The sequence below is a fragment of the Scyliorhinus torazame genome, chromosome 5, assembly GCF_047496885.1.
Source record: "Scyliorhinus torazame isolate Kashiwa2021f chromosome 5, sScyTor2.1, whole genome shotgun sequence".
Classification (NCBI taxonomy): domain Eukaryota; kingdom Metazoa; phylum Chordata; class Chondrichthyes; order Carcharhiniformes; family Scyliorhinidae; genus Scyliorhinus; species Scyliorhinus torazame.
This window is the reverse complement of record NC_092711.1, coordinates 327,200,198-327,221,643: the sequence shown is the minus strand read 5'-3', so window position 1 is coordinate 327,221,643 and position 21,446 is coordinate 327,200,198. Positions and strand designations below refer to the sequence as shown.

The window sequence follows — 21,446 nt, the reverse complement described above, 5'->3', positions numbered from 1 at the left end:
ATCATGTAAAATTGTCCAACTTATTAAACATATGAACTGTATTATAAGTCCATTCTAATGGGTTTGCGACGAATTCGGGTTGACCGCCTCAAGGGTGGATCAAGAACCACCGGCTGCTGTGCAGGCATGGCCATGGGTGGCGATGGAAAGGGCGTGATGTGCGGCAGCTCCACAAAGTCATCCTCGGAAGCCTGTTGAGGATCTGGCGTGTTGTGTGGCTGTGAGCGTGGAAGTCGGCGAAGGGCGCGCCGATTGCGGCGACGCACGGAACCATCCGGCATGCGAACCAGGAACGAGCGGGGAGCCACTTGTCGGAGGACTTCGGCCGGTGCTGACCAGCCACCATACGGTTGATGGACGCGTACTTTGTCTCCGGAGGACAGGGGGGGCAGGTCCGTCGCTCGTGTGTCGTACCGACCTTTCTGGCGATCACGCTGCAGTTGCATGTTCCGAAGAACCGCCTCATTGTCTGTTGTCGGTGCCAGGACGGAAGGTACCGTCGTCCTGAGGGAGCGACCCATTAGTAGCTGCGCTGGCGAGAGGCCCGTGGATAACGGGGCCGATCGATAGGCCAGCAAGGCAAGGTTAAAGTCCGATCCGGCATCAGCCGCCTTGCACAGGAGCCGCTTTGCGATGTGGACACCCTTTTCAGCCTTCCCGTTCGATTGTGGATGCAGAGGGCTGGATGTCACATGAGTGAAACCATATGCTGCGGCAAAGGACGACCATTCACGGCTGGCGAAACAAGGTCCATTGTCTGACATGACAGTCCTTGGAATGCCATGGCGAGCAAACGTTTCCTTGCAGGCCCCAATGACTGCGGACGACGTCAGATCATGGAGAGGCATGACTTCCGGGTAGTTTGAGAAGTAGTCTATAATAACAATGTGATCTCTGCCGAGCGCGTGAAATAGGTCCACACCCACCTTCGCCCAGGGGGACGTCACCATCTCGTGTGGTAGAAGTGTTTCCGGAGGTTGCGCCGGCTGAAACCTCTGACATGTTGTGCAGTTGAGCACCATGTTGGCTATGTCTTCATTAATACCCGGCCAATATACCGCCTCCCGGGCCCTTCGTCTGCATTTTTCGACGCCCAAGTGGCCTTCGTGTAGTTGACGAAGAATCATCTGGCGCACACTGTGTGGAATAACGATCCTATGCGATTTCATAAGGACCCCGTCTATATTGGTGAGATCATCTCGCACATTATAAAACTGGGGGCACTGCCCTTTTAGCCACCCTTCCGTCATGTGGCGCATCACTCGCTGCAGCAGAGGGTCAGTCGCCGTCTCTGCGCGTATGTGGGCCAGACTAGGATCATCAGCTGGCATATTTGCTGCTGTCAGAGTCACGTGTGCCTCAATTTGACGCACGAACCCCTCTGCATCTGGTGGTGTGCTCACTGCTCGGGAAAGAGTGTCCGCCACGATGAGTTCCTTCCCCGGAGTGTAGATCAGTTCAAAATCGTACCTCCTGAGTTTAAGTAAGATGCGCTGGAGGCGAGGAGTCATGTCGTTCAGGTCTTTGTTAATGATGTTGACCAGGGGGCGGTGGTCAGTTTCGACCGTGAATCGTGGCAGGCCATACACATAGTCGTGGAACTTGTCCAGTCCAGTTAACAAGCCCAGGCATTCTTTTTCGATTTGCGCGTAGCGCTGTTCGGTAGGGGTCATGGCTCGTGAGGCATACGCAACCGGGGCCCATGATGACGTGCTGTCTTTTTGCAGGAGTACCGCTCCAATACCAGATTGGCTGGCGTCTGTTGAGATCTTTGTAGGGCGAGTCGTGTCAAAGAAGGCCAGCACTGGTGCCGTGACCAGTTTGTGCTTGAGCTCCTTTGATGAGCCCACAACTTCGAAGGGGAGTGTGGCCGTGTACCTCTTGTGAGTCACCTGTAGCTGGCAAGATCCTATGGACGGGATAACGTTCCCGTTATAGTCAACCATCTTAAGCCGGGATGGTGTGATGGGTGGTTTGACCTTCATGGCCTGGACTGCAGAGTAAGCAATCAGGTTGGCGGATGCGCCGGTGTCCAGACGGAAGGCGACGCGCGATCGGTTGACCGTCAGGGTGGCACACCACTCATCGGCTGGATTGATGGCATTGACCTTGTTGACATCAATGACGGCAACTCGGAAGGCATCCTGGTCATCTGCATCACTTAACTGGAAGTCTTGATGCGTGGGCTGGACGGTCCTGACTCGTGCGCGAGGTTGTCGAGGATGCGCCGGATCCATGGGTTGAGCCGCACGACAGCGGGCTGCGTAGTGGCCCATCATGGCACATCTGTTGCACTGTCGGTTTTTTGCAGGACATTGCCCTTTTAAGTGTAGACCTCCACAATTGCTGCACGTCATGACGTCACGGCGTTCGTTGCGCCACTGCGCATGCGCAGTGCGATCTTGCGGTGGGCGCGCCTGCGCAGTGCGTCCCTCGTTGTGGCCGTTATTTTTGGCGCGCACCTGCGCGGGAGACCGCGAAAAGCGCGGGAAGCGGCCGCTGTCGTCCGGGCCGTGGGGCGGGAAGAAATCGACGGCCTGGATGCGTTCGACGTCGTGGGCGGCCTGGCTGGCCGATTCGACGGCTGGGGACCCCCTCCGTGCCAACTCGGACGCCTGAAATCGGGCAAAACGGCAGGTAGCATTTTCATGGAGGACACAGGCTTCCACAGCAGACGCTAAGGTGAGGCTTTTTATTTTAAGAAGCTGCTGGCGTAGGCCACTAGAGGCAACGCCAAAAACAATCTGGTCCCTGATCATGGACTCTGTAGTGGTGCCGTAACCGCAGGACTGCGCTAGAATCCGGAGGTGCGTCAAAAAGGGTTGAAAAAGCTCCTCCTTACCTTGCAGGCGTTGCTGAAAGATGTATCTTTCAAAACTTTCGTTTACTTCAACTTGAAAGTGCTGGTCCAGTTTGAGGATGACCGTGTCATATTTGGCCTGGTTTTCGCCTTCTTCGAACACCAGTGAATTAAAGACATCGGTTGGGTGCTGGCCTGCGTAGAAGAGGAGCATTGCAATCTTCGAATCATCCGAGGCATTCTGTTTTTCGGTGGCACGGATGTACAGGTCAAATCGCTGCCTGTAGAGCTTCCAGTTGGTGCCTAGGTTCCCCGTGACTTGCATCGGCTGCGGTTTGCCGGTGTGGTCCATGTCCAGAATGGCAGGTTAGTAGGCAGGTATCGATCCACTCCTGTACCATGTGGTGTTGGGTGTTCTGACACACAGATGAGCCAACACAGTTGCATATGGTACAACGCTTGTTTATTTAAACTCACTATTTACAACTTGGTCTTTGCACTCTGCACGTGGGGGGCTCCCTGCTTGTGGTGTTTCAACAGCTCTGTCTTGTTCCCTTCTCCCCAGACCTACTGACCTCCAGGTGTCGTGCTCGTGCTTTTTATGTGGTTGGTGTTCTTGTCTGTGATTGGTTGTGGTGTTGTGTACTCTGATTTGCCTGTTAGTGTGTCCATCATGATGTGTGTGTTTGAATATCATGACAGTATCGTCTGCAAATTTACTCACCCACCCTTCTGCGCCTTCCTCTAGGTCATTGATAAAAATGACAAACAGCAATCTTAGCACAATGTCCTCCTGAATTGTATCACTAGTGCTACAGAGGGGGTACAATGGGGGGGGGGGGGGGGTCATGCAAGCAGAGATTTAGAAAGTGAAAGAAAAAGGGCAAGACAATAATAATGAAATAAAGAGTGTCGCGGGAAAGGGCAAAAGAAACAAATTGCATCGAGAGTAGGAAAAATTATGAAAACATAGAATGAAAGACATTTTGCTGGAATGCTCATGCATTTGTAATAAGATGGATGAATTGGAGAAACAGAAATCAATGAGAATGATTACAGAGACATGGGGCAGGATCCTCCATTCCAGCGGGTATCGGCGCGGAACCCACCCCGATCCCGGGACCGGTGAGGGACTAGGGGCTGCGCCGGGAGAAACTCCCGGTTCCCACGTCAAAATCGGCCGGAGAATGGCCGGATCCGTGCCGTGGACACATTCTGCCAAATACGATCACACAGGTCACCCCCTGGCCACCCCCTGACCACCCCCTGACCACCCCCTGACCACCCCCTGGCCACCCCCTGGCCAATCCCTGTCCACCCCCTGGCCACCCCCCGACACCCCACTGCCCCCTCCCCCCCACCATCCCCCTGTCCCCCTCCCCCCCACCATCCCCCCCACCATCGCCCTGCCCCTCTTCCCCGCCACACCCCCTACCCCCCTACCCCCTCCACCCCCCCGCCCCCTTCCCCTACCACACCCCCTCCCCCACCATCCCCCTGCTCCCTCTCCCCCCCCACCATCCCCCTTCCCCCCATCCCCATCCCCCTTCTCCCCCTCCCCCACCATCCTCATCCCGCCTCCCCACGCCACCCCGCACCACCACTCTCCCCCTGCACCCTCCTCCACCACGCGCCTGCCCCCTCCCCCTGCCACCCCCCGCCACCCCTCTCCCCACCCCTCTGCCCACCTCCCCCCACCGCCCGCCTCCCCCACCAACCCCCACCACGCCCCCTTACCCCCTCTCCCCCCTCCCCCCCCCACCACCCCCCTGCCCCCCTCCCGTCATTGCACCCCCTTCCCCCCTCTCCCCCACCACCCCTCCGCCAGGCCCCTGCCCCCTCCCAGTCACCCCCCTGCCCCCTCCCCCCGGCACCCCCACCCAGGCCGGTTTCCTCCTTACCTGTTGAATAAACCCATCGATGTATGACATCACACCAAAGGCGATCCCCCAGAAGTGAATGAAATCGACTTTGACCAAAGCAATGCAGACGGTTCCCGTGGTGATGTTGATTTCACTTCCCAGGAATTCTAATTTACTTCCCACTGTTTCCACAATGTTTAAAATCCTGGAAGGAAGAATTAATTTTTAGACTGAATCTAAATGTTAAGCAAACCCAACTCAGCCCAAAGAGGTGTTTGGAGGTGTGGGATAGTCAGAGAGCCCCTCGCTGGGCTGGGAGTGGGGCAACGGTTCCCAAAGGGAATCTGACAGCAGTTCAGTCTCTGGTCAGCCCACCTCCTCTCAACAGACAGCGAGGCCGTGCCCCTCCCCCACCCATTCAGCGATCGTCCGGAGAATCGAGGGTGGCGCCCCGCGGAATCGGAGAGTGTGCCCCTCACCATCGACGCTGCCGGAGGCCCACCCCGATGCTCCGCCCCCGACCCGCCGAGTTCCCAATGGCGTCGGGCGCCTGTGGTCTCATCCGTCGGGAACTCGGTGTGGCAACTGCGGACTCAGTCCAGCACCACCACAGTCGGGGGAGGGCCGATCCGCGGGCAGGGGGGATTAGCCAGGGGCTGGCGGCACTGTCGAGGGGTGGTCCGGGGGTCGTGAGCCGGCCAAATGTGGGGGCGCTATTTGACAGGTCGAGTCCGCCAGCAGCCGGTGCCACGTCGCACGGTACAACCGATGCAGGTAACCAGCGTGAGCATTCGCAGCCACGGCCCGGCATTTCTCCGGGCCACCTAGAGCCAGGTGCTCTACGCTACCTTCGTGCCAACCCCCTGCCGGGTGCCCCACGCTATCTTCATGCCAACCCCCTGCCGGGTGCCCCACGCTACCTTCGTGCCAACCCCCTGCCGGGTGCCCCCAGCTAAACAGAGGATCGGTGGCCGTTTTACACCATTTTGTCTGTCGCAAACCGCTACCGTTCCCACACCAGCGTGTGAATATAGCCTCAAAATCGGAGAATCCAGCCCACTGTTTTTGAGTCTGTTCGTGCGTGTTCTCAGACTTCTGTATCTCCTGCCCGATGGGGGAAGTTGGAAGAGTGAGTAAGCCGAGTGGGAGGGATCTTTGATTACACTGCCCGCTTTCCCCAGGCAGCGGGAGGTGTAGATGGAGTCAATGGATGGGAGGCAGGTTCGTGTGATGGACTGGGCGGTGTTCACGACTCTCTGAAGTTTCTTGCGGTCCTGGGCCGAGCAGTTGCCATACCAGGCTGTGATGCAGCCCGATAGGATGCTTTCTATGGTGCATCTGTAAAAGTTGGTAAGAGACAATGTAGACATGCCGAATTTCCTTAGTTTCCTGAGGAAGTATAGGCGCTGTTGTGCTTTCTTGGTGGTAGCGTCGACGTGGGTGGACCAGGACAGATTTTTGATGATGTGCACCCCGAGGAATTTGAAACTGCTAACCATCTCCACCTCGGCCCCGTTGATGCTGACAGGGGTGTGTACAGTACTTTGCTTCCTGAAGTCAATGACCAGCTCTTTAGTTTTGCTGGCATTGAGGGAGAGATTGTTGTCGCTACACCACTCCACTAGGTTCTCTATCTCCCTCTTGTATTCGGACTCATCGTTATTCGAGATCCAGCCCCACTATGTCATGTCATGAACAAACTTGCAGATGGAGTTGGTACCACATTTTGCCACGTAGTCGTGTGTCAGGAAGTCGAGGATCCAGTTGCAGAGAGAGGAGCCAAGTCCTAGGTTTTGCAGATTTGATATGAGCTTGGCTGGGATTATGGTGTTGAAGGCGGAGCTGTAGTCAATAAATAGGAGTCTAATGTAGGAGTCCTTGTTGTTGAGGTGCTCCAGGGATGAGTGTAGGGCCAGGGAAATTGTGTCTGCTGTGGACCGGTTGTGACGGTATGCGGATTACATAGAACATAGAACATAGAACAATACAGCGCAGTACAGGCCCTTCGGCCCACGATGTTGCACCGAAACAAAAGCCATCTAACCTACACTATGCCATTATCATCCATATGTTTATCCAATAAACTTTTAAATGCCCTCAATGTTGGCGAGTTCACTACTGTAGCAGGTAGGGCATTCCACGGCCTCACTACTCTTTGTGTAAAGAACCTACCTCTGACCTCTGTCCTATATCTATTACCCCTCAGTTTAAAGTTATGTCCCCTCGTGCCAGCCATATCCATCCGCGGGAGAAGGCTCTCACTGTCCACCCTATCCAACCCCCTGATCATTTTGTATGCCTCTATTAAGTCTCCTCTTAACCTTCTTCTCTCCAACGAAAACAACCTCAAGTCCATCAGCCTTTCCTCATAAGATTTTCCCTCCATACCAGGCAACATCCTGGTAAATCTCCTCTGCACCCGCTCCAAAGCCTCCACGTCCTTCCTATAATGCGGTGACCAGAACTGTACGCAATACTCCAAATGCGGCCGTACCAGAGTTCTGTACAGCTGCAACATGACCTCCCGACTCCGGAACTCAATCCCTCTACCAATAAAGGCCAACACTCCATAGGCCTTCTTCACAACCGTATCAACCTGGATGGCAACTTTCAGGGATCTATGTACATGGACACCTAGATCCCTCTGCTCATCCACACTTTCAAGAACTTTACCATTAGCCAAATATTCCGCATTCCTGTTATTCCTTCCAAAGTGAATCACCTCACACTTCTCTACATTAAACTCCATTTGCCACCTCTCAGCCCAGCTCTGCAGCTTATCTATATCCCTCTGTAACCTGCTACATCCTTCCACACTATCGACAACACCACCGACTTTAGTATCGTCTGCAAATTTACTCACCCACCCTTCTGCGCCTTCCTCTAGGTCATTGATAAAAATGACAAACAGCAACGGCCCCAGAACAGATCCTTGTGATACTCCACTTGTGACTGTACTCCATTCTGAACATTTCCCATCAACCACCACCCTCTGTCTTCTTTCAGCTAGCCAATTTCTGATCCACATCTCTAAATCACCCTCAATCCCCAGCCTCCGTATTTTTTGCAATAGCCTACCGTGGGGAACCTTATCAAACGCTTTGCTGAAATCCATATACACCACATCAACTGCTCTACCCTCGTCTACCTGTTCAGTCACCTTCTCAAAGAACTCAATAAGGTTTGTGAGGCATGACCTACCCTTCACAAAGCCATGCTGACTATCCCTGATCATATTATTCCTATCCAGATGATTATAAATCTTGTCTCTTATAATCCCCTCCAAGACTTTACCCACTACAGACGTGAGGCTCACCGGTCTATAGTTGCCGGGGTTGTCTCTGCTCCCCTTTTTGAACAAAGGGACCACATTTGCTGTCCTCCAGTCCTCTGGCACTATTTCTGTAGCCAATGATGACATAAAAATCAAAGCCAAAGGTCCAGCAATCTCTTCCCTGGCCTCCCAGAGAATCCTAGGATAAATCCCATCAGGTCCCGGGGACTTATCTATTTTCAGCCTGTCCAGAATTGCCAACACCTCTTCCCTACGTACCTCAATGCCATCTATTCTATTAGCCTGGGGCTCAGTATTCTCCTCCACAAAATTGTCTTTTTCCTGAGTGAATACTGACGAAAAATATTCATTTAGTATCTCGCCTATCTCTTCAGACACCGCACACAATTTCCCATCCCTGTCCTTGACTGGTCCTACTCTTTCCCTAGTCATTCGCTTATTCCTGACATACCTATAGAAAGCTTTTGGGTTTTCCTTGATCCTTCCTGCCAAATACTTCTCATGTCCCCTCCTTGCTCGTCTTAGCTCTCTCTTTAGATCCTTCCTCGCTACCTTGTAACTATCCATCGCCCCAACCGAAACTTCACACTTCATCTTCACATAGGCCTCCTTCTTCCTCTTAACAAGAGATTCCACTTCCTTGGTAAACCACGGTTCCCTCGCTCGACGCCTTCCTCCCTGCCTGACCGGTACATACTTATCAAGAACACGCAGTAGCTGATCCTTGAACAAGCCCCACTTATCCAGTGTGCCCAACACTTGCAGCCTACTTCTCCACCTTATCCCCCCCAAGTCATGTCTAATGGCATCATAATTGCCCTTCCCCCAGCTATAACTCTTGCCCTGCGGTGTATACTTATCCCTTTCCATCATTAACGTAAACGTCACCGAATTGTGGTCACTGTCCCCAAAGTGCTCTCCTACCTCCAAATCCAACACCTGGCCTGGTTCATTACCCAAAACCAAATCCAACGTGGCCTCGCCTCTTGTTGGCCTGTCAACATATTGTTTCAGGAAACCCTACTGCACACACTGTACAAAAAACGACCCATCTATTGTACTCGAACTATATCTTTTCCAGTCAATATTTGGAAAGTTAAAGTCTCCCATAATAACTACCCTGTTCCTTTCGCTCATATCCAGAATCATCTTCGCCATCCTTTCCTCTACATCCCTAGAACTATTAGGAGGCCTATAAAAAACTCCCAACAGGGTGACCTCTCCTTTCCTGTTTCTAACTTCAGCCAATACTACCTCGGAAGAAGAGTCCCCATCTAGCATCCTCTCCGCCACCGTAATACTGCTCTTGACTAGCAGCGCCACACCTCCCCCTCTTTTGCCTCCTTCTCTGAGCTTACTAAAACACCTAAACCCCGGAACCTGCAACATCCATTCCTGTCCCTGCTCTATCCATGTCTCCGAAATGGCCACAACATCGAAGTCCCAGGTACCAACCCACGCTGCCAGTTCCCCTACCTTGTTTCGTATACTCCTGGCATTGAAGTAGACACACTTCAAACCACCTACCTGAACACTGGCCCCCTCCTGCGACGTCAAATCTGTGCTCCTGACCTCTATACTCTCATTCTCCCTTACCCTAAAACTACAATCCAGGTTCCCATGACCCTGCTGCATTAGTTTAAACCCCCCCAAAGAGCACTAACAAATCTCCCCCCCAGGATATTTGTGCCCCTCAGGTTCAGATGTAGACCATCCTGTCTGTAGAGGTCCCACCTTCCCCAGAAAGAGCCACAGTTATCCAAAAGTCTGAATCCCTCCCGCCTGCACCATCCCTGTAGCCACGTGTTTAAATGCTCTCTCTCCCTATTCCTCATCTCACTATCACGTGGCACGGGCAACAACCCAGAGATAACAACTCTGTTTGTTCTAGTTCTGAGCTTCCATCCTAGCTCCCTGAAAGCCTGCCTGACATCCTTGTCCCCTTTCCTACCTATGTCGTTAGTGCCAATGTGGACCACGACTTGGGGCTGCTCCCCCTCCCCCCTAAGGACCCCGAAAACACGATCCGAGACATCACGTACCCTTGCACCTGGGAGGCAACATACCAAACGTGAGTCTCTCACGCTCCCACAAAATCTCCTATCTGTGCCCCTGACTATAGAGTCCCCAATTACTAATGCTCTGCTCCTCTCCCCCCTTCCCTTCTGAGCAACAGGGACAGACTCCGTGCCAGAGGCCCGTACCCCATGGCTTACTCCTGGTAAGTCGTCCCCCCCACAAGTATCCAAAGCGGTATACTTGTTTCTCAGGGGAACGATCGCAGGGGATCCCTGCACTGACTGCTTTTTCCCAGTCCCTCTTACAGTTACCCACCTATCTCCAATCTTTGGTGTAACTAATTCCCTGAAGCTGCTATCTATGACCCCTTCTGCCTCCCGAATGATCCGAAGTTCTTCCAACTCCAGCTCCAGTTCCCTAACTCGGTCTTGGAGGAGCTGGAGATGGCAGCACTTCCTGCAGGTAAAATCAGCAGGGACACTAACTGCATCCCTCACCTCAAACATCCTGCAGGAGGAACATTGCACTCCCTTCCCTGCCATTCCTCTAACTTTCTACCAAGATCTGGCTAACAACTAAATTAAATTTTTATAAAAAATAATAATAATATAATAAAATATTACACGTGTAGTGTCTCGGGTTTCCTCTCCACCAGAATTTATTGGTGAGGGTCTTCCCAGACGTCCGCGGGTCGACTTCCTGTTCCCGCCTAAAAAAACTAATTAAAAAAAAAAAGAAAAATTCTCAGCTCCTGCTGAGAATTCCGCAATGCTCCCGCTGAAACTGACTCACCAGCTGTTCTCACGCCGAAATCGACTGGCCTGCCCCTGCAAAGACAAGTGCTTTTAAAGGTTGACTTACCTCCCAGCAACCTCCTTCCGCAATGCTCCCGCTGAAACTGACTCACCAGCTGTTCTCCCGCCGAAATTGACAGTGGATCAAGGCGTTCTGGAAGTATGGAGGTGATGCACTTCATGACCAACCTCTCGAAGCACTTCATTACGACTGATGTCAGGGCCACCGGACAGTAGTCATTGAGACACGTTGCCTGGTTCTTCTTTGGTACCGGTATAATGGTCGCCTTCTTGAAGCAAGTGGGAACCTCGGAGTGGAGTAGGGACAGGTTAAAGATGTCCGCGAATACCTCTGCTAGCTGGTCCGCGCAGGCTCTGAGTGCACGACTAAGGACCCCGTCAGGATCTGTTGCTTTCCAAGAGTTTATTTTCGTGAAGACTGATCTGATTTCGGAAGTTGTGACGGTGGGTATTGGTGTGTCAGAGACTGTTGAGGCAGTTGACAGCGGTTTCTTGGTTTCCTGCTCGAAACGAGGATAGAATGCATTGAATTCATCGGGGAGGGGTGCGCTGCTGTCAGAGATTCTACACGGCTTCGCTTTGTAGCTCGTTATGTTGTTTAAGCCTTGCCACAACCGACGAGAGTTTGTGTCGTCAGTCTGTGATTCTAGCTTAGTCTGGTATTGTCTCTTGGCGTCCCTGATAGCTTTGCGGAGATGGTACCTAGATTTCTTGTATAGATCAGGGTCTCCTGTGTTGAACGCCTCAGACCTGGCCTTCAGTAGGGAGTCAATATCCCGGTTAAACCATGGTTTCCAGTTGGGGAATGTACAGACAACTGCTTTGGCGCGCAGACGTCCGCACATTTGCTGATGAAGTCTGTGGCGGTGGTGGAAAACTCTTTTAGGTTGGCCTCTGAGCCCTTGAATATGGACCAGTCCACGGACTCCAACTTGCCTCGGACCCAGCACTGCACAACCTGCTTAACCGGATTATCCTGCTTTAGCTCTGCTTGTATGCCGGGAGAAGGAGCACTGTCTTATGATCCGGTTTCCCAAAGTGCGGTCAGGGGATGGATCAGGAGGCGCCCTTGATGTTTGAGTAGCAGTGGTCAAGGATGTTGGGGCCCCTGGTGGGACAGATGCGTTGGTGGAATTTTGGCAGTACTCTCTTGAGGTTGGCCTGTTGGAAGTCCCCGGCCACGATAAACAAGGCCTCTGGTTATTCTGGGGGAGTATTCCATCCCTGACTTGTGCCTTGTAGGTGGTGGAAAAGCGTTGGGGAGTCAGGAGGTGAGTTACTTGCCGCAGAATTTCCAGTCGCTAACCGGCTTAGTATTTATTGATGCAATCTAACCGAATTGCAGCAAAGCCCTGTGCCGAGCCCGTTTAGCCAGGTATTTCCTGACACTCGCACGCTATCGAATGGGACTTTACTGCAACCTGGGGCCTCAAAGAGGAATACCCCCCTCCACCCTCACAGACAGGGCACCCCAGGCCAGAATTCCAGCATGGGCACTATTCCAGCCTGGCACTGCCAGGGTGCTAGGGTGGCAGTGTCAAGAGGCCCGGGTGGAACCAGCAATGCCAGGGTGCCAGAGGGCAACCACCCAGAACCTCCCATTCCCTTCGGGACACCCCAAATGCCGTTTGTGGGGACCGGTACTGAATGGTTGAAGGGTTACGGAGAACGGGCAGGACGGTGGAGTTAAGGCCAGGAAGAGATCAGCCATGATCGAATTGAACGGAGGAGCAGGTTTGAGAGGTTAAATTGCCGACTCCTGCTCCGAGTTCTTGTGTTCTAAGAAAGAATGACTCTGGTTCATTCCAGCACCCAGCTCCCGGTCTGTCGCCCTGTCGGGAGCAGCACCTCCAGCACAAATCTGGTGTTCATGATTAATAAGGGATCAGGGGTTATGGGGAGAAGGCAGGAGAATTAGGATGAGAAAATATCAGCCATGATTGAATGGCGGAGCAGACTCGATGGGCCGAGTGGCCTAATTCTGCTCCTACATCTTATGAACTTATAAGATGACTGAGGTAAGACGCACTTCTCTCTGAACCCAAGTGAATGTCTGTAGATTGCTCCTCAAAATCCCCCCCCCCAGATGATTCTTATACCGTGAGCCACCTTGTTTCACTGAACTCCGGCTTCCACACGAGAGATTTCAAATCCCACTTTCAAAAAGTCACACTTCAAATCGTTTTTTAAATGAGGCTTTCCCTCTGCAACTCTCACCAATGGTTCACTTTCAGGTTTTACACCTCTCTCTCCCATCAGGTTTCCTGTACTTAAAGGATTTTACACAAACTCCGAGGTCCAGCCACCAATTTCCACAATTATTTCAAATAATGTCTCCCAAACTGCAGGAATTTCTCACAAACCTTAGCACTACTGCAGACATCTTTCTGGCCTCTCACGATCCAATGCCTTTTCAACTCTCTTGAACAGTCATCTGTTTTGGTTTCCAGTTTCCTCTGTTCCATTAACTCCAGACTTCTTGGAAACTTCTATTCATTCCACTCATTTCCTTAATTGGCTGGTCTTTAGATTTCCAGCACCTGCTTCCTTAACCATTACTCCAGAGTATGGCTTTTCTTCTGGAAAGGCTGAGAGAGATGTTTCTTCTTTCGCCTTCTAAAACCATCTGCTTCCAGCAGTATTGTGAGCTGCCTTCTTCCTCACTGTCTACCTCCAACTGCCAACAAATTCAACTAAAACTAAAACTTAAAAGCATTTTTTATCCTTACAAGGGCCTCTAGTTGCTAAGGAGCCCTGTCAGGTCTACTTACTCTTCATGCCGTAACCCTCTAACGACAGTGGGAATTGAAACCAACCTCCACAAACACCTTTGTCCAGCATGAATATAACTATAGGCTTTTACCCTTCAAAGCACAGAAAGATTAAATTAAACACACTTAAAATTATACCGTATTTCTAACGTTTACCAATACAAACTACCTTTGTTTTCCTAACAATGGGTATTTGATATTGAGGTGAACTGACCTTGCAGAGAAGCCAATCAGGTTGTCTGTCTTGTTCAGAATGTTGTTGGTAATCCCCATCACATTCTTGCCCAATGGGAAGTCTATTATCGCCATTTCCACAATGTCAGAAGTCTTTGAGACAACAATCTCCAGGTCCTTTGGTGAGAGGCAGCACGTGTTGCTGGTGAGCAAGAGGATGTGTTTTGCGACAGCCGCTACATTCTCTGTTTTTAATAAAAGCCATGAGAGTGATTTCTGGACAGAGTTGTGATTTTGGTGGATAGGGTTTAACACAGTTAATGGGCGATAGTTTCAGGATTGAGGTTCCACCTCACATGGTGCAGTTACCCACACATTCACCCCTAACGATTGGGCCATATGCCGGAAAGCTTTGTCACATGGCTTCCTTCCACCAACCCCTGTGCACCAGCCACTGGCTGAACAAAACACCAATCATCACAACCATCAGTTAATTATAGTGGCCTCGTGACCCAGGCACCTCTGCTGATTGGTAAGTACTCCACCAATCAGCGATGTTGCCAAGTCCTGTTCAGTGTGCCGGCTGTAATGAGGGCTGGGTGATCAATGCCAACCTTTAACAAAGGGTTCATGGACTGTCTCATTGGACTGCATCTAGTGATGGTGAGCGTTTCGACACAACTGAGTGTCTGGCTCGGCCATTCCAGAGGACAGCCGCGAGTCACCCACATTGCTGTGGGTCTGGAGTCACGTGTAGGCAAAACCAGGTGAGGATGGCCGAAGGAATTAGATATAACTCCTGGAGCCAAAGGGATGAAGGGATATGGGGGGGGGGGAGGGATCAGGGTATTGACCTTGATGATCAGCTATGATTATAACGAATGGCGGAGCAGGCTTGATGGGCCGAATGGCCTCCTCCTGCTTCTATTTTCTCTGTTTCTCTGTATTTCCCTCCCTAAAGGATGTTGGGGGAGTCAGGTGGGATTTTACAACCAACAATCCTAAGAATGAAATAAAAGAAAACACAGGGCATGATGCTAAACACAGGGCATGATGCTAAACACAGGGCATGATGCTAAACACAGGGCATGATGCTAAACACAGGGCATGATGCTAAATACAGGGGATGATGCTAAACACAGGGCATGATGCTAAACACAGGGCATGATGCTAAACACAGGGCATGATGCTAAACACAGGGCATGATGCTAAACACAGGGCATGATGTTAAACACAGGGCATGATGCTGAACACAGGGCATGATGCTAAACACAGGGCATGATGCTAAATACAGGGCATGAGGCTAAACACAGGGCATGATGCTAAACACAGGGCATGATGCTAAACACAGGGCATGATGCTAAATACAGGGCATGATGCTAAACACAGGGCATGATGCTAAACACAGGGCATGATGCTAAACACAGGGCATGATGCTAAATACAGGGCATGATGCTAAACACAGGGCATGATGCTAAACACAGGGCATGATGCTAAACACAGGGCATGATGCTAAACACAGGGCATGATGTTAAACACAGGGCATGATGCTGAACACAGGGCATGATGCTAAACACAGGGCATGATGCTAAATACAGGGCATGAGGCTAAACACAGGGCATGATGCTAAACACAGGGCATGATGCTAAACACAGGGCATGATGCTAAACACAGGGCATGATGCTAAACACAGGGCATGATGCTAAATACAGGGTATGATGCTAAACACAGGGTATGATGCTAAACACAGGGCATGATGCTAAACACAGGGCATGATGCTAAACACAGGGCATGATGCTAAACACAGGGCATGATGCTAAACACAGGGTATGATGCTAAACACAGGGCATGATGCTAAACACAGGGCATGATGCTAAACACAGGGCATGATGCTAAACACAGGGCATGATGCTAAACACAGGGCATGATGCTAAACACAGGGCATGATGCTAAATACAGGGCATGATGCTAAACACAGGGCATGATGCTAAACACAGTGCATGATGCTAAACACAGGGCATGATGCTAAATACAGGGCATGATGCTAAATACAGGGCATGATGCTAAACACAGGGCATGATGGTAAACACAGGGCATGATGCTAAATACAGGGCATGAGGCTAAACACAGGGCATGATGCTAAACACAGGGCATGATGCTAAATACAGGGCTTGATGCTAAACACAGGGCATGATGGTAAACACAGGGCATGATGCTGAACACAGGGCATGATGCTAAATACAGGGTATGATGCTAAAATAATTTTGGAAGACTTATGACACCCAAAGAAACTCCCAAACCCCAGTGGGCCTTACCTGGAGTTATCCCGATCACTTCCAGACCAGGGATGTTGTCTGGAAGAGTTCTGCAAGGCTCCATGTTGGGCCTGGACCATTCTGAACGGTCTTCGACAACACTCAGCTCACTGTGAAGCAGAACAAACACAAGCTAGAGTCACCTTCACACTGTCCACAGCACACAGTGCGGGGTGAAGTGGTGGGGTGTCCACATGGGGGTATGTGTGAAACCCCAGCCTCCGAAAATCTCTTGAACGCCTGTTCTAAGTTTGCTAGATCTCGGCCTCTGTCGATCCATCACGGTTGACTACAACCCGCGAGAGCCCCTGTCGCAGACTCGCCATTGTCCTTTGGAATATTACACATGCCGAAGACACGCCAAAAGGCAGGCCCGTTTCTGGAATATTCCTTTGTGCGCGTTTAACGGGACATCCCCCAGGAAGCGTCCCCGAGAGAGAGGCAGCACGGTTTTGTGAAGGGGAGGTCGTGTCTCACTAACTTGATAGAGTTTTTCGAGGAGGTCACTAAGATGATTGATGCAGGTAGGGCAGTGGATGTTGTCTATATGGACTTCAGTAAGGCCTTTGACAAGGTCCTTCATGGCAGACCTTGGTGCAAAAGATGAAGTCACACGGGATCAGGGGTGAGCTGGCAAGGTGGATACAGAACTGGCTAGGCCATAGAAGGCAGAGAGTAGCAATGGAAGGATGCTTTTCTAATTGGAGGGCTGTGACCAGTGGTGTTCCGCAGGGATAAGTGCTGGGACCTTTGCTCTTTGTAGTATATATAAATGACTTGGAGGAAAATGTAACTGGTCTGATTAGTAAGTTTGCAGACGACACAAAGGTTGGTGGAATTGCGGATAGCGATGAGGGCTGTCAGAGGATACAGCAGGATTTAGATTGTTTGGAGACTTGGGCGGAGAGATGGCAGATGGAGTTTAATCCGGACAAATGTGAGGTAATGCATTTTGGAAGGTCTAATGCAGGTAGGGAATATACAGTGAATGGTAGAACCCTCAAGAGTATTGACAGTCAAAGAGATCTAGGTGTACAGGTCCACAGGTCATTGAAAGGGGCAACACAGGTGGAGAAGGTAGCCAAGAAGGCATACGGCATGCTTGCCTCCATTGGTCGGGGCATTGAGTATAAAAATTGGCAAGTATTGTTGCAGCTGTATAGAACCTTAGTTAGGCCCATACCAGCCTCCCCGAACAGGCGCCGGAATGTAGCGACTAGGGGCTTTTCACAGTAACTTCATGTGACAATAAGCGATTTTCATTTTTCACTTGGAGTAGAGTATTCAATTCTGGTCGCCACACTACCAAAAGGATGTGGAGGCTTTGGAGAGGGTGCAGAAGAGATTTACCAGGATGTTTCCTGGTATGGAGGGCATTAGCTATGAAGAGCGGTTGAATAAACTCGGTTTGTTCTCACTGGAACGAAGGAGGTTGAGGGCGACCTGATAGAGGTCTACAAAATTATGAGGGGCATAGACAGAGTGGATAGTCAGAGGCTTTTTCCCAGGGTAGAGGGGTCAATTACTAGGGGGCATAGGTTTAAGGTGCGAGGGGTAAGGTTTAGAGGAGATGTACGAGGCACGTTTACTACACAGAGGGTAGTGGGTGCCTGGAACTCGCTACCGGAGGAGGTGGTGGAAGCAGGGACGATAGTGACATTTAAGGGGCGTCTTGACAAATTCATGAATAGAATGGGAATAGAGGTATATAGACTCTGCCACAGACTAACCTATCATGTAACGTGTCATTTAGGGTGGCCTCAAAATCACAATATTCCGATAATTGCTTCAGTTTAGCAATGTCCATCACAGTCGCTACACCAGGGGCTCTCACACTCAAATTAAATCTGTGGAATATGACTGATGGTCAAGTTTGTAATTGAGCCGTCACTAAATCCACAAGCTCTCTGAATGGTTTGGAGTTGGGCGCGCTTGGGGCTGTAAGACTGTGAATAAGATTATAGGTCAGAGTTCCACAAACACTTGGGCGAATTGCTTTGTCTTTCGCCTCCTGCCCTATTTTATTTTACATGGGAATAATACCCAAGGTTCCCCATAGAACATAGAATATACAGTGCAGAAGGAGGCCATTCGGCCCATCGAGTCTGCACTGACCCACTTAAGCCCTCACTTCCACCCTAAGCCCGTAACCCAATAACCCCTCCTCACCTTTTTGGTCATTAAGGGCAATTTATCATGGCCAATCCACCTAACCTGCACGTCTTTGGACTGTGGGAGGAAACCGGAGCACCCGGAGGAAACCCACGCACACACGGGGAGAAAGTGCAGACTCCGCACAGTCAGTGACCCAAGCCGGAATCGAACCCGGGACCCTGGAGCTGTGAAGCCACAGTGCTAACCACTGTGCTACCGTGCTGCCCATGTATTGTGTCCAGTTCTCTGTGCAGGAGTTAATAGGTCTATTCACCCAAAGAGGGATTCTGGGTCGTATATTTTCTTCTTTTTGTCAGACATCGATTAAAACAGGGAACTCACGGGTGTTGGACCTGAGACAGTGTCAGGATAATTTATCCTCATCGCCAGATGTAAAGATGCACTTTCACAGACTTCATTAGTGAACACAAAAGGTATTTATTTACCCGGATCTTCAAGAGCTGCGTGTTTGCACCAATTCTAAAATACCTTCACCCCAGGAGAATTCCTCCCCCTGGGTGATTCCACACTCTGAATTTCAATTGGTCACCCAGACCAGGTGACCCTTATTCTGCTGTGTTGCCCTTAAAGGGACAATAACCCAGAGTGAGTCAGAGGTTTGCATGCGTGTTGCAAATATTTACAACAGGATCTGAGCCTATGATTTTCATGCACTGTTCTCACATACTCTCGATTCTGAAATAATTACTCGCACTCCTCACCATTCTCTTCGGGCGTAGCAGTTTGGTTTGTTGGTGCACTTTAGCTGAACCACCTTCAAAGGCTCAGTAAGAGGCCACGTGTATTCGCCTGAGTCAGTAAAGATGGACTCTCTCTGGCAGAGACCTGGCACTGGAGCGATTGTGAAGTAATAAAATTAATATCCGAGCAATCTTATCACATCATTTATTAAAAGTGTTAACAAAACAATTGTTAAAATCAAAGCGTTGGCGGACGTACTAAGTGAATTTCATGCCACCAATCGGTAAAAGGATTTTAAAAGGCCGTAGCAGACACAAGGTGGGGCCTTAATTACAGAAAAATGGCGCAGAGAGATTCCAATCAGCCTGTCAGCCCCGCCCACCACTCAGCCCCGCCCACCACTCAGCCCCGTCCACCACTCAGCCCCGCCCACCACTCAGCCCCGTCCACCACTCAGCCCCGCCCACCACTCAGCCCCGCCCACCACTCCGCCCCGCCCACCACTCAGCCCCGCCCACCACTCAGCCCCGCCCACCACTCAGCCCCGCCCACCACTCAGCCCCGCCCACCACTCAGTCCCGCCCACCACTCAGCCCCGCCCACCACTCTGCCCCGCCCACCACGCAGCCCCGCCCACCACGCAGCCACGCCCACCACTCAACCCCGCCCACCACTCAGCCCCGCCCACCACACAGCCCCGCCCACCACTCAGCCCCGTCCACCACTCAGCCCCACCCACCACTCAGCCCCGCCCACCACTCAGCCCCGCCCACCATGCAGCCCCGCCCACCACACAGCCCCGCCCACCACTCAGCCCCGCCCACCACTCAGCCCCGCCCACCATGCAGCCCCGCCCACCACTCAGCCCCGCCCACCATGCAGCCCCGCCCACCACACAGCCCCGCCAACAACGGATCATCTGCCTCATCTCCGGCGAAATCGGTGTGCAGGGGCTCTCATCAGCCTGGCCAATCCCAGGGGGATTCTGCTGTTCCTGGCATGTGGTGCACTGTGGGCCATCCAGGCCGGGCCATCCACCCGAGCTTCCCGCCAGCATCTTCATTTTCACCATCTCCGGGTGTCCTGACGGACGGCGTCTCTGTTCTGCCCACAGGAAGACGCCGTCTTCCACACTGAGCTCCTGCATTTTGGCTTCAAAGGCCAGCAGTTCTTAGAGCAACTTCCCTCCTGACCCCCCCGCCTCCTGACCCCCCCGCCTCCTGACCCCCAGCCTCCTGACCCCCCCCACTGCCTCCTGACCCCCAGCCTCCTGACCCCCCCGCCTCCTGACCCCCCCCACTGCCTCCTGACCCCCAGCCTCCTGACCCCCCCACCTCCTGACCCCCCCACCGCCTGACCCCCCCGCCTCCTGACCCCCCCGCCTCCTGACCCCCCCACCGCCTGACCCCCCCGCCTCCTGACCCCCCCCGCCTCCTGACCCCCCCAGCCTCCTGACCCCCCCGTCTCCTGACCCCCCCCACTGCCTCCTGACCCCCAGCCTCCTGACCCCTCCACCTCCTGACCCCCCCACCGCCTGACCCCCCCGCCTCCTGACCCCCCCGCCTCCTGACCCCCCCACCGCCTGACCCCCCCGCCTCCTGACCCCCCCACCGCCTGACCCCCCCGCCTCCTGACCCCCCCGCCTCCTGACCCCCCCACCGCCTGACCCCCCCGCCTCCTGACCCCCCCGCCTCCTGACCCCCCCAGCCTCCTGACCCCCCCGTCTCCTGACCCCCCCCACTGCCTCCTGACCCCCAGCCTCCTGACCCCCCCGCCTCCTGACCCCCCCCACTGCCTCCTGACCCCCAGCCTCCTGACCCCCCCGCCTCCTGACCGCCCCACCGCCTGACCCCCCCGCCTCCTGACCCCCCCGCCTCCTGACCCCCCCGCCTCCTGACCCCCCCCACTGCCTCCTGACCCCCAGCCTCCTGACCCCCCCGCCTCCTGACCGCCCCACCGCCTGACCCCCCCGCCTCCTGACCCCCCCGCCTCCTGACCCCCCCGCCTCTTGAGCCCCCCCACCACCTCCTGGTCCCCAGCCTCCTGACCCCCCCACTGCCTCCTGACCCCCCCGCCTCCTGGTCCCCAGCCTCCTGACACCCCGCCTCCTGACCCCCCCGCCTCCTGACCCCCCCCCCCGCCTCCTGACCCCCTGCCTCTTGACCTCCGGCCTCCTGGCCCCCGGCCTCCTGACCCCCGGCCTCCTGAACGCGTGTAAGACCATGTGGCGCACTTTGGAGTCTTTGTGACTCCAGACCCACAGCAATGTGGTTGACTCTGAACTACCCCCCCAGGGGCAATTAGGGATGGGCAATAAATGCTGGCCTGAGGAATTAGAAAAAAGATAAGGGGCGGGATTGTCCCAGCCCAGGTCCGGGCCGGAGAATCCCCGTGAAGGGGCCACGCCGCCCCGACGCCCGCACGGCGTCTCCGCAGAGCCATTGGTGCCGGTGTGGTTGGCACACCGCTGGTCGCGGGCCGCTCTCTGCAGCCGGCCCACCGATTCTCTGGCCCGGATGGGCCGAGCGGCCGTAAGAAA

General features: G+C 53.0%; 2 protein-coding genes across 2 annotated transcripts in view; both read right to left on the bottom strand.

Moving 5' to 3' along the window:
- Nucleotides 1-17,858, bottom strand: part of adgrg4a (adhesion G protein-coupled receptor G4a) — a 721,014-nt gene extending 703,156 nt beyond the window's left edge. The window contains exons 1-4 of the mRNA XM_072501541.1: nt 17,782-17,858; nt 16,052-16,161; nt 13,777-13,981; nt 4,702-4,867 (exon numbers count right to left, since the gene is read on the bottom strand). Coding sequence (XP_072357642.1) covers nt 4,702-4,867; nt 13,777-13,981; nt 16,052-16,161; nt 17,782-17,858 — 558 coding nt within the window. The remainder of the gene's footprint in view (nt 1-4,701; nt 4,868-13,776; nt 13,982-16,051; nt 16,162-17,781) is intronic.
- A 60-nt stretch (nt 17,859-17,918) lies between these two features.
- LOC140418127 (uncharacterized) overlaps nt 17,919-21,446 on the bottom strand; it is a 58,552-nt gene continuing 55,024 nt past the window's right edge. Inside the window, exons 10-11 of the mRNA XM_072501540.1 lie at nt 18,928-19,057; nt 17,919-17,997 (exon numbers count right to left, since the gene is read on the bottom strand). Of these exons, the coding sequence (XP_072357641.1) occupies nt 17,919-17,997; nt 18,928-19,057 (209 nt within the window). The remainder of the gene's footprint in view (nt 17,998-18,927; nt 19,058-21,446) is intronic.